We start from the raw sequence: 12,720 nt of genomic DNA, 5'->3' as shown, positions 1-12,720 counted from the left end.
GCTTCCACCCCGTCTCTCTTTCTCTCTCTCTCTCTCTCTCTCTCTCTCTCTCTCTCTCTCTCTCTCCCGCACCGGCTAATGGCTATCCTGTACACATTCTACCAGCACACGACTTCCCTACCAGCTCAATTATCTTACCTCTAACTTACGTACTGAGGAAATGTTGCAAAGCCGAGTCTCGTTTTTCTCCCTCCCTTCCTCCCTCTTACCTCTCCCTTCCTTCTCTATCCTACGATGTTTTGGTTGGGTTTTACGAAGCCATCTAAAGTGGAGGTATACAATTTTTTTCCTGTGGCGCTAAAAGAAAATAGAGGCAATAATTCTTCGTTCGTTCCCTTTCGCATTGCACACATCCAGCTAAGAAAAATAAATATAGGTGGTGAAAAAAATAGATCTATAAAAAAAAAATAGACGGAATTAAAGTTACAAGAAATGAAAGAAATATCAAATAAATTCACTGCTCAAGATTCTTCCTTATATTTTTGTTTACGTTCCAGTTTGGTGAAAAGTACGACTAAATTTACGTAACCTGAAACTGTAATAACAAGCAACTAATACAGAGAGAGAGAGAGAGAGAGAGAGAGAGAGAGAGAGAGAGAGAGAGAGAGAGAGAGAGATAAGGTTACGCTTGCAGATTGAGAACGGAAGTCATGCGCACTAATCTCTCTCTCTCTCTCTCTCTCTCTCTCTCTACCAATACATATACACATTGAGGGGTTCGTGGGCTCAGGACAGGCAGCGGGCGGGGCTTCGAAGCACATGAATCGGCTTCAAATTGGATGGTTCGCTCGAGGGGGATTGGTTGGAGGAATCTTGGGTAGGTAAACACAGTGGGATTTGTGGAGAGAAGAGGTTGTGGAGGGGGGGAATGGGGAAGGAAGGAGGATCGAGGGAAGAGGAGAGGATGCGGGAGGTGGAGGGAAGGTGGAGGAGAGGGGGGGAGGGAGGAAGGAGTGCCGTGAGTGGTGGTAGAAATGTGATATTGGGCAGAGAGAGAGAGAGAGAGAGAGAGAGAGAGAGAGAGAGAGAGAGAGAGAGAGAGAGAGTGTGTCTGTGTCCGTTCATATAAGTGTGTACAATGACTAACACACCTTATCCAATTAGGCAATGTACACACACACACACACACACACACACACTGACCTCCTTGCGGGAAGAACTGGGAGTAGATGCCTTTAAATGTGTCTTCGCTGACGATGCCATTCGGACACTCCTGTAACGAGCAAATAGGCTGATTAGAGAGAGAGAGAGAGAGAGAGAGAGAGAGAGAGAGAGAGAGAGAGAGAGAGATAAGCAAAACTGATATATTAGGCAAGAAAAAAAATCAACATTCAATAATATATCATAATTTCACTTTTTTTTGGCTCTTTTTATTATTTAAGTCTTTTATTTATTTATTTACCTTCATTTTTCTATTTTCTTTCAACTGTCTGTCTGTCTGCCTGTCTGTCTGTCTGTCTGTCTGTATGTATGTGTGTGTGTTGTGTCGATTTGTTGTTGCTATGGTCCTCTACTAGTATGTTAGTTTGTGTGTTTGTACGTACGTTTGTCTGTTTGCATTTCCTCGTTTCCTCTTTACTTCTCTGGTTACATTACCCTTTTTCCCTCCCTCCTTTTCCCTCCTCCTCCCTTCCTCTCCCTCTCCCCCTCCATCCCTCTCTCTCCCTTTCTCTCTCTCTCCCTCTCTCCCTCTCTCCAAGTAACCCAAGTCTTCCTGACTCATTAATTCTCCACCTGCCTTCCTCCAATCCTTCTCTCTCTCTCTCTCTCTCTCTCTCTCTCTCTCTCTCTCTCTCTCTCTCTCTCTGTCTCAGGTTGCAAGAGGTTTTATTGATAATTAGTGAATTTTATTTTATATCAAAGAAGTTTAGGTAAAGTTGCATAGAACAGGCCATAAGTTAGATGAGTCAATCTTCAGCTGATGAAAAAACGACACTAATTGAAAATGGCGATTTGAAAAGAGACGCCAATTTAAAAAAGAAAAATGCACTATTGAACAAAAAAAAAAAAAGTTATCTGGCATGACATTAACAGTTGTCGACTCGATGAAATATGAGAATCCAGAGAGAGAGAGAGAGAGAGAGAGAGAGAGAGAGAGAGAGAGGGAGGAGAGGAACAGCTGAGATCTCTCCACATGTAATGGTTTTGTGGTAGAGAGAGAGAGAGAGAGAGAGAGAGAGAGAGAGAGAGAGAGAGAGAGAGAGGAAATAAGGAAGAAATATAGGAAGGGAGGCAAAGATAAGGAAGTGGATGAAGGAAGGAAAGGAAGCAGAGGAGAAGGAAGGAAGAAAGAAAGGATGGCTGTGAGGAATAAAGAATGGAGGGAAGAAAGAAAAGGAGGAAGAAAGAAATGGAGGAAAAAAGTAATACAAGGAAGGAGTGGATGAATGAATAAATTGGTTCACGAGAGAGAGAGAGAGAGAGAGAGAGAGAGAGAGAGAGAGAGAGAAATAATATGTGTGCGTGTGTATGTGTGTATGTGTGTTATATAAACGTAATACTTGACACCGTTCAACCCCTTTAATACTGGGACACATTTTTACCTGAGATTTGTGTAAGATTAGACCATTTTATTGACATTAGGAGCGGTCTATGTAGGTCAGAGGATTAATGGCCACAGTCTTCACTATTTTAATCCCTCACATGAGTTTCTGAAGCTGCATAAAATCACCAAATAGTAAGCAGAATGAATAGGGAAACGCGTCGTGGTACTGAAGTGGTTAAATGATAGGTGTGTAGGATCGGTTCTACATCAGTACTGGGTTTCTTTCCCTGGAGAAGTGAGTGCAGCCTTCACCATAGGCCATATTGTACACCTGAGCTCCTCACGACACCGCCTTGTGTAGGACACCTTTAAACGAGTACTATTTTGTGTTACACCTATACAATGATGCTTTATTCTCCCAAGGGTCGACATTCTAATTACTAATGGAATACTTGCGTCCTCTCCCCTCGGTCACAGCCTTTCCATAGCTTCATAAAGGAACGCGAAGGAATACAAATGAAGAGCAAACAGCATTTACCGTCTCTCTCTTATTCGTTATATTGCAGTTTGTATTGAGGTAAGCTCCTCAGGTTAGGGAGAAATAGAATAGTACAGGAGAAAAGTAATCATGAATAAATAAATTTGTGAGGCTACAAATAATGATGATGATAATGATGAATAACTATAATCATAAGAATAATTATGACAATAACAATATTTCTACTTCTACTACAACTACTTCTATTAATAATAATAGTAAAAAAATAATTATAATAATGGTAATAATAATAACGCTACTACAACTACTACTACTACTACTACTACTACTACTACTACTACTACTACTACTACTACTACTACTACTACTACTACTACTACTACTACTACTACTAATAATAATAATAATAATAATAACAAACAATAATGAGGATAATGGTAATAATAATAATAATAATGATAATAATAATAATAATAATGATAATAATAATAATAATAATAATAATAATAATAATAATAATAATAATAATAAGAAGAAGAACAATAACAATAATGATAATAATAATAATAATAATAGTAATAATAATAATAATTATTATTATAATAATAATAATAATGATAATAATAATAAAATAAAAATAATAACAATAACAATGATGACTATAATAAAAAATTATAATGATAAACACACTTACAAGCAATTCAATCAAGCTTGTTTACTTTACTTATCGAAACGCACACCGTCTGAATAATTCACACTAAACCACTACAAACAAGCCGCGAGAGACGGAGAGAACCATTACATATAACCTGGATAATATCAAACGCAAATACACCGTCCCTTGAATACAATCTCCTCATATAAACCTGCCTTCCTTTCCCCATTTCAACATAACGTGAAAAATCGTATACAACTAAGATAAATTATGACTAGCGGGAGTCTTAGGCCATTCAATAGTGAGACGCATTTTTACCTTCATTTTGGAGTATGATTAGACGATTTTATGTGCATTAAGAAGGATATATGGAGGTAAAAAGATTACTAGACAGAGACTCCACTATTCTAATCCCCACATTAAGCTTCTGAAGCTGCATGCAATTGTTAAGTAGTAACAAGAATGAATATGAAAAGAGCGGCACGGTTCTGAAGGCGTTAAAATGTACATCTATCGTCCCTTGCGAGTCTCGGCGTGTTCCCTTTTATGTAGGAGTAAATGTATCAGGAAAACTTACGATCTATAAAATCCAACCTCGTCCACATCTCCGAGTGTTGCAAGCGGCGGCCACGCATTGCTCCTACACACCCCACCGCACGCAGGGCCGAGAAAAGGACAAGAATTTCACCTCTTGTATTTCTTGACTCCTCAGGGACGGGAAAGAGAAGGCGGTAAATCTCAGCAGGTGGATCCCGTGTCTGGCTGGCTCAGTAGAAATGAAATACCGTGGCTGTGTCTGGGTGAAAATTACTGACTAAATGAATGTGAGGTGCATTTCACTGTATGAGATTCTTCTGTCTTTACAGCGTTTTAACTTCCGAGCTTAACTTTGTGACTCCTTGAAATTAATAAGAAGTCGGTGCGTTTCTCTGTGTGTGTCTCTGTGTGAATTTAGTCTGTGTGTGTCTGTGTGTGAAATTAGTCTCTCTGTGTGTGTCTGTGTGTGAAATTAGTCTCTCTGTGTGTGTCTGTGTGTGAAATTAGTCTCTCTGTGTGTGTCTGTGTGTGAAATTAGTCTCTGTGTGTGTGTGTCTGTGTGTGAAATTAGTCTCTCTCTCTGTGTGTGTCTGTGTGTGAAATTAGTCTCTGTGTGTGTCTGTGTGTGAAATTAGTCTCTGTGTGTGTGTGTCTGTGTGTGAAATTAGTCTCTCTCTGTGTGTGTCTGTGTGTGAAATTAGTCTCTGTGTGTGTCTGTGTGTGAAATTAGTCTCTGTGTGTGTGTCTGTGTGTGAAATTAGTCTCTGTGTGTGTCTGTGTGTGAAATTAGTCTCTGTGTGTGTGTGTCTGCGTGTGAAATTAGTCTCTCTGTGTGTGTCTGTGTGAAATTAGTCTCTGTGTGTGTGTCTGTGTGTGAAATTAGTCTCTCTGTGTGTGTCTGTGTGTGAAATTAGTCTCTCTGTGTGTGTGTCTGTGTGTGAAATTAGTCTCTCTGTGTGTGTCTGTGTGTGAAGTTAGTCTCTCTGTGTGTGTGTCTGTGTGTGAAATTAGTCTCTCTGTGTGTGTGTCTGTGTGTGAAATTAGTCTCTCTGTGTGTGTCTGTGTGTGAAATTAGTCTCTCTGTGTGTGTCTGTGTGTGAAATTAGTCTCTCTGTGTGTGTCTGTGTGTGAAATGTCTCTCTCTCTGTGTGTGTGTCTGTGTGTGAAATTAGTCTAGTCTCTCTGTGTGTGTCTGTGTGTGAAATTAGTCTCTCTGTGTGTGTGTCTGTGTGTGAAATTAGTCTCTCTGTGTGTGTCTGTGTGTGAAGTTAGTCTCTGTGTGTGTGTGTCTGTGTGTGAAGTTAGTCTCTGTGTGTGTCTGTGTGTGAAGTTAGTCTCTGTGTGTGTGTGTGTCTGTGTGTGAAGTTAGTCTCTCTGTGTGTGTCTGTGTGTGAAGTTAGTCTCTCTGTGTGTGTCTGTGTGTGAAGTTAGTCTCTCTGTGTGTGTGTCTGTGTGTGAAATTAGTGAGTCTTTGAGGCTAAACTGAATGTGAGGGCGCGTATCGTTTCCCGAGAATCCGCCTTTACAACTTTTTTTCGACCTGATTCTGTCCGAGGTTCACTTTACTGGCAGTTTGGTGGCTGGAATTCCCGGTGCTAAGACAATCCCTGGCCCCAGAGTGCGTCACCTGCCCAGTGCTGCGCGGTAATTAAGAGTGAAAGATTCCATGCCATTAATCGTAAACACTTGTGATATCAAACCTCCCACACCTGGCTAACGGCTACACGACGCTGCCCATATGTGTTACGTGTAGGAGAAGAGGGAGCGCTCTGTCTCAATCCTTCAGCTTGTCTCCCTGTTCGAGTGTCTATCTGTGTTTTTTTCTCTCTCTCTCTCTCTCTCTCTCTCTCTCCATCCATTTATCCACTTCTTTCCTATCTTTCTACATTTCTTCCTTCCCAGTATCCTTTCTTTACTTTTCTTCTAGCCATCTTTTCTCCCTTCCTTCTCTGCCTTCTCCTCCTCCTCCTCCTCCTCTTCCTCCTCCTCTATCCGTTCCTTTACCACCGCTTCTCTTACTCCACTTTCCTCACTTATTCTCTCCTCCTCTCTTAATTCCTCCACGACCACACAACCATTACAGGCGGAGAAATCTCAGCTGCTCCTTCTATTTCTCTACCCACTTCCTCTCTTACTCCCCCACCCTACCTCTCTCTCTCTCTCTCTCTCTCTCTCTCTCTCTCTCTCTCTGTAGGTGAAAGGGTGAGCAATAAAAGTCAGGTAAGGACAGGTGTGCTCACTTGGGCTATAAATCGTTAAGAACAAACATACTCTCACATCTTACTCTCCTTTTTTCATCTCTGTTACTCGTTTCGAAACCCACAACCTGCTAATGAGGCAATCGGAGGAGAGAAGGACGATAGAAGGAGAGGGAGAAAGGGAAGAAAGGGAAATGTGACTATAGAGGGTAAAACGAGGAATAAGAAGAGCAGAAGTAGGTTTATGAAGGAGAGGGAGAGAGAGAGGATGACGGCAATAAAGGAGGATTAAAAGAGAGATGTGAAGACGTGATTTGAACGGCTGAAAAAGGGGGAGGTATAAGGGAGAGGAAGAGGAAGAGGAGAGAGAGGAAGTCAGAGGTGGGAAAGGTTGTATATAAAGAAAAGTTGGACTTGATAGAGGTATTAAAATATTTTTATGGGTTTTAGAGAGAGAGAGAGAGAGAGAGAGAGAGAGAGAGAGAGAGAGAGAGAGAGAGAGAGAGAGAGAGAATGATAGTTAGAAATACCATCTTTACCCTTTCAAATTCCCAAAGCAGAACAAAAAAAAAAAATAATTCCATGAAAAAGAATGAAAGAAACTAGGAAGAATGAATGAAAAGTAGATACAGAAGAACGATAGATAGAGAAAAGCATAAATAAATGATACAAAAAAATACTATAATATGAAACAAAATGAAAACATGAACACAGATGAAAAAACAAAACAAAAAGGGAAGAAAGAGAATAAAAACACACATAATATAGATTCCTTTTTGTGTGTGTGTGTGTGTGTGTGTGTGTGTGTGTGTGTGTGTGTGTGTGTAGGAAGATTTGCTCGCGTGTGAGGGAATTCTACGATTCAGACTAGATTGTTCAAGTGAATTCTAGAACTTGAGGCAATTATGGAAGGCTTGCGGCACAGAAAGGGAAGAGAAAGGGAGGAAAGGGAAGGGAATTGGAATTTGGGGAAACTAATCGTTTAAGGTGTGTGTGGGAGGAAGAGGAGGAAGATTAGGGTGGGTGAAGGAGAAAGAGGTGTTTAAAGTAGGAAAAAGGAAAAGAAGAGGATGAAATATAAGGAAAAGGAGGAGAAGAAGATCAGTGTGCGTGGTTGAAGGAGAAAGAGGAATATGGGGTAGGAAAAAAAGGAAAAGAAGAGGATGAAATATAAGAAAAGAGGAGGAAGAAGAAGATTAGTGTGGGTGGCGATCGGGGGGAAAGGGAAGAGGAGAATGTAGTAGGAAAAAGGAAGGGAAGGGGATAATGAAGTAGAAAAAGGAAAAGAGGAGGAAAATAAGGGAAAGGAAGAGGAAGAAGAAGATTAGTGTGCGTGGCTGTGGCGGGGCGGGAAGGGAGTAGGAAAAAAAGGAAAAGAAAAGGATAAAAGAATAAGGGAAAAGAGTGACGCAAGAGGGAGGAGGGGGGGTGAGGTAAATGTTTGGAGAAATGGAGACTTTGGTATTCAGTTATGATGAAATGCCTGGATATAATTTAGCAAACAATCAATCTTCGTCATCATCGTTGTATTTGTTCGTTGTTGTTGTTGTTGTTGTTGTTGTTATTCATCATCTTCTTCTTCTTCTTATTATTATTATTATTATCATCTCATCTCTCTCTCTCTCTCTCTCTCTCTCTCTCTCTCTCTCTCTCTCTCTCTCTCTCTCTCTCTCTCTCTCTCTCTCTCTCTCTCTCTCTCTCTCTTTTTCGTTTTTGTTATATATATATATATATATATATATATATATATATATATATATATATATATATATATATATATATATATATATATATATATATATATATATTCTTTTTATTGATGTTTATTCAGATGGTCGAATATTATAGTCTGAAGTTGGTTATGTGATGTTCCTGTGTGTGTGTGTGTGTGTGTGTGTGTGTGTGTGTGTGTGTGTGTGTGTGTGTGTGTGTGTTAATGTTTGGGTGTCTCTGTTTCTGTCTGTCTGTCTGTATCTGTTTCTCCGTTAATTTATCTGCATTTTTCTTTATCCTTGTACTTGTGTATCCCTTTATTTATCAGTGCCTGCTTACGTAAATATTTTCCTCTGTGTCTATTTACCTGTTTGTCTGTTTGTCTGCGTGTCTGTCAGTGTCCGTCAGTGTATAGGTAAATATGGACCACTCCGCCTGTCAGTGTGCGTGTCCGTGCCGCCCCTCACCATCTCTTGGGACGCCTGACAAAGGTAAAGTGCGTCATTCCTCACGCTTATTGCCCACCACGCTCCCTCCCTCTCTCTCTCTCTCTCTCTCTCTCTCTCTCTCTCTCTCTCTCTCTCTCTCTCTCTCTCTCTCTCTCTCTCTCAGTTTAACATCTCCCCATTTTCCACACGATTACCCATTCCTTCAGCCTATTACCTGCGAAGACCCAATTTTCTACCTTTTTCACGGCCATTGTTATTTTATAGAACGAATATTGTTTAGGGAATGGAAATAGTTGGTTCTCTTTCCTTTTCTTTACCCTACAACTCCATAGAGGTCATTAGAGGCCTGTTATGGTACTTAGGGAACTCTACTGGGATTCTAGAATGTGTGTGTTGGTTTTTTCTCTCTCTTTTTCCATCTTATCGCACATTTACCGAAGCCAAGTTGGAATGGAGGTAAAATGAGTGGTGAACCTGACCACTATGAACAACAGTAGAGGTAAAGACAACGGCGTATGTATTATAATGAGCTGATAGAGGTCCTCAGAGGCTTGTTATGGTACTTAGGAACCTTGTGTGTGTTTTTTTCTCTCTTTTTCCTTCTTATCGCACATTTACCGAAGTCAAGCTCTAGTGGAGATAAAATGAGTGGCGAAGTGTGGACAGCTATGAACTGCTCGGTGTTTTCTTCATAAGTGGCACCTTTTTAAGAGACGTGTTAACGTAAGTGTACAGATTCCCTTGGGCATCACGTCAGAGGAGAGTTCAAATGGTGGTTTAAGTGAGTAATGACAAATAAGGTCTTTTGAACCACTTGACAGCTCACAGGGAGAGGTCACGTAATGGCACAGAGAGAAACCTTTCCCGTAAGCTATTTTGGTCAGCCAGCCAGCGAGATACCCTTTCTTTTTCTCCTTAACTGTTCTTATATTTCTTTCCTCCAGCACTTGTTCGTTGTGTAGAATAGTGCAGAGGCATGAAACATTAAGGTAGGAACTTTGAATTTTCTGTTTCTTTTTCTTTCTGTTTGAAAAGTCTTTATAATCTTTTCAAATGTAACTCTGATTTATTTCATCGTTTTATTTGAGTAATTTCCCTGGCTTCCGTTATGTTAATTCCTTACTTTTCAAAGTAAAACTCAATATGGTGTAATAATATAATTTTCGTGTCTACAGGGCTTTTTTTTGCTTTTGGCAGTAATAACTAGATAACCTTGCGAATATTTCCTCTTCTCTCTTTATTTGTTTCCTATTTACTTAGCTAATACTATTCTTTCCGAGGCTCAAATCAATCCAACATGCTAACGCAGCCCGCCATTTCTCCATAAGGATTTTACTGCGTGCTTTTAGTGTCTCCAGATTCCGTGTGGAGATGTGTTTTCAGCACATTTTTCTGGATATCTTCCATAAAACCATGACGTGGTACAAGATGCCTGGCTCCAGTCAGGACATTCTCGCCGCCACGGAACGCATTTCTCAATATCTGATTTTCATTCTGCTACAATATTCTTACATAAATTACATTATTCTTATTGCTTCATTCCAATATGGCTGATACAGCTGCATGGTCTTCTAGTTTGCTTTTCATAATATTCTCTTGATTATTAACAACACAACGAGGAACAGCAGCTGCACCAACACCATCAAGAGCAGCGGCAGCAACAACAACAACAGGAAACACAATTACAACAACAGCAACACCAAAAACAAAAATAACATCAACAAAAACTACTACTACTACTACTACTACTACTACTACTACTACTGATAACACTAAAATTTTTTTAAGCCGTGGAGTTCAGTTCAGAGGGAAAGTCTATTAAATGCATTGCCATCAGTAAAACACAGAAATAGATAAATACCATTGTAGAATCATGATAAATTATTATGCTTTATATATAATGAAATAATAAAAAATCTAATAAACATGGCCATAAAAAAAACAAGGATCTCTCTCTCTCTCTCTCTCTCTCTCTCTCTCTCTCTCTCTCTCTCTCTCTCTCTCTCTCTCTCTCTCTCTCTCCATGTGTGTGTGTGTGTGTGTGTGTGTGTGTGTGTGTGTGTGTGTGTGTGTGTGTGTGGAAAGCAGTTGTCAACCTTCATATATAAGGTTTATTTGCGAGAGAGAGAGAAAAACGCCTCACTATGTCTTCTTAATAAGGCTCCCCTGCCACTAAATGAAGAAGAAAGGACCCAGCCTCCCATTTTCTGTGGTGTGAAGGGAGAGAAAATGAGGAGCAAAGGCTGAATTATAATGGAGGGCACACTTTTATAATCATGAGAAGGTCTGTACACTTCCCCTCTCTCTCTCTCTCTCTCTCTCTCTCTCTCTGCATTACTTGTTTGTTTGTTTGTTTGTTTGTTTGTTTGTTTCGTTTGTTTATTTATTTTGCTCCATTCTGTTTCACATTATTCCGTGTAACAGTATTTGTTTTCTGTTCATTCGTCATTACACACACACACACACACACACACACACACACACACACACACACACACACACACACACACACACACACACACACACACGCTGTCCTAATTTCACATTCACTTTTCATATTCCATATATTTATTTATTCTTTTATATATATTCTCTCTCTCTCTCTCTCTCTCTCTCTCTCTCTCTCTCTCTCTCTCTGGTTTAATTTTATTTTTACTATATTTGATATCCTTTAGTCTGCTTATATTCATTTTAACATGTTTTAGTTTACTCTTATTCATTGAAGTATATTTTTACGCTACTCGAGACCATTTTGATATCTTCGAGTTTGCTCCTATTTACTTATTTTAGTATATTTTAGGTTGCTTTTATTAATTTTAGATATATAAATTTAGATTGATATCCTATTTCTGTTTTATTATCTATTTCACTTTTTTTCAGTTTTATTGTATTCGTTATTATATCAACGTTGAAATGTTCAGCTTTGTGTAAACTGTGTTGTTGTATGTATGCCATCATCTAAGTCATTTGTAACATGAAGGCTGAAATGAATAACCAAGTAACATGAAAATGTACTATTATTATTGTTATTATTACACACACACACACACACACTCTCTCTCTCTCTCTCTCTCTCTCTCTCTCTCTCTCTCTCTCTCTCTCTCTCTCGATATATGGCTCTGCAACATTTGTAGAGACAGAGAGAGAGAGAGAGAGAGAGAGAGAGAGAGAGAACAGAAGTGGGAGGAAGAATTTTTATTTATGTATGCAGTTGTGATTACAACTCATATGCCCGCTGTCTCTCTCTCTCTCTCTCTCTCTCTCTCTCTCTCTCTCTCTCTCTCTCTCTCTCTCTCTCTGCAGTTTTACGTAATATGTTAAGTTCCCTTCCTGCTCCTTACTTTCAAATTTTGCTTCAATCTTGTCATGTAGTGGAAGGAATAATACGACCGTGTATACTGCTTTACCATCTCTACCACCACCACCACCACCACCACCACTACTACTACTACTACTACTACTACTACTACTACTACCACCACCATTATGATTATACAAGAATTAATAGCTTCTAACGTATTTTCAATGTAATGCTTTCAATCTCTGCTTTTTTTCCCTGTTTCATCCTTTGATTAAGTGTGACCCAATATTGACCTATGACCTGACCTTTGCTGACCTCCGATTGACCTTGATTCTGGCACAAGCTGACTCAGAGATCGATTGCAGATAATCCAGCTTTCCTTCCTTCCTTTTGATTTTCGTCGTCTGCGTCGTCGTCCTCCTCCTCGTCCTCCTCCTCCTCCTACTCCTCCTCCTTCTCCCTGAGGCGTTCAGAAACCACTAGGTAGCAGCTTTTAAGGGATCAGCTCCTTAATGAGGGATGGCAGGTGTAAGGAGGAAAGGGGTGTGTGTGTGTGTGTGTGTGTGTGTGTGTGTGTGAGTCTTTTTCTTCCCTTTTTTTCATCGTCTTCTTCCTCGTCCTCATCCTCGTCTTCCTCTTCGTTGTCGTCCTTGTCCTCCTCCTCCTCCTTCTTCTCCTTCTTCTCTTTCTTCTCTTTCTCCTTCTTCTTCTCCTTTTCGTTATTCTTCTCCTTCTCCTCCTCCTCCTCCTCCTCCTCCTCCTCCTCCTCCTCCTCCTCCTCCTCCTCCTCCTCCTCCTCCTCCTCCCTACCATGAACATCATCATTCAGTGACATGCACACACTGAGTGATCACACTTTCCCTTTCATGTCACGTGACGTTTC

General features: G+C 40.0%; 1 protein-coding gene across 8 annotated transcripts in view; it reads right to left on the bottom strand.

Annotated features, from left to right (window-relative positions):
• LOC123520628 (Kv channel-interacting protein 4-like) overlaps window positions 1-12,720 on the bottom strand; it is a 417,208-nt gene that overhangs the window by 59,739 nt on the left and 344,749 nt on the right. For all 8 annotated transcript variants that reach the window (XM_045283096.1, XM_045283095.1, XM_045283094.1 and 5 more), the window contains one exon: window positions 1,144-1,213. In XM_045283096.1, the coding sequence (XP_045139031.1) occupies window positions 1,144-1,213 (70 nt within the window). The remainder of the gene's footprint in view (window positions 1-1,143; window positions 1,214-12,720) is intronic.

The sequence above is a fragment of the Portunus trituberculatus genome, chromosome 47 (assembly GCF_017591435.1).
Source record: "Portunus trituberculatus isolate SZX2019 chromosome 47, ASM1759143v1, whole genome shotgun sequence".
In the NCBI taxonomy this organism is placed as follows: domain Eukaryota; kingdom Metazoa; phylum Arthropoda; class Malacostraca; order Decapoda; family Portunidae; genus Portunus; species Portunus trituberculatus.
This window is presented reverse-complemented; position numbering and strand designations above follow the sequence as displayed.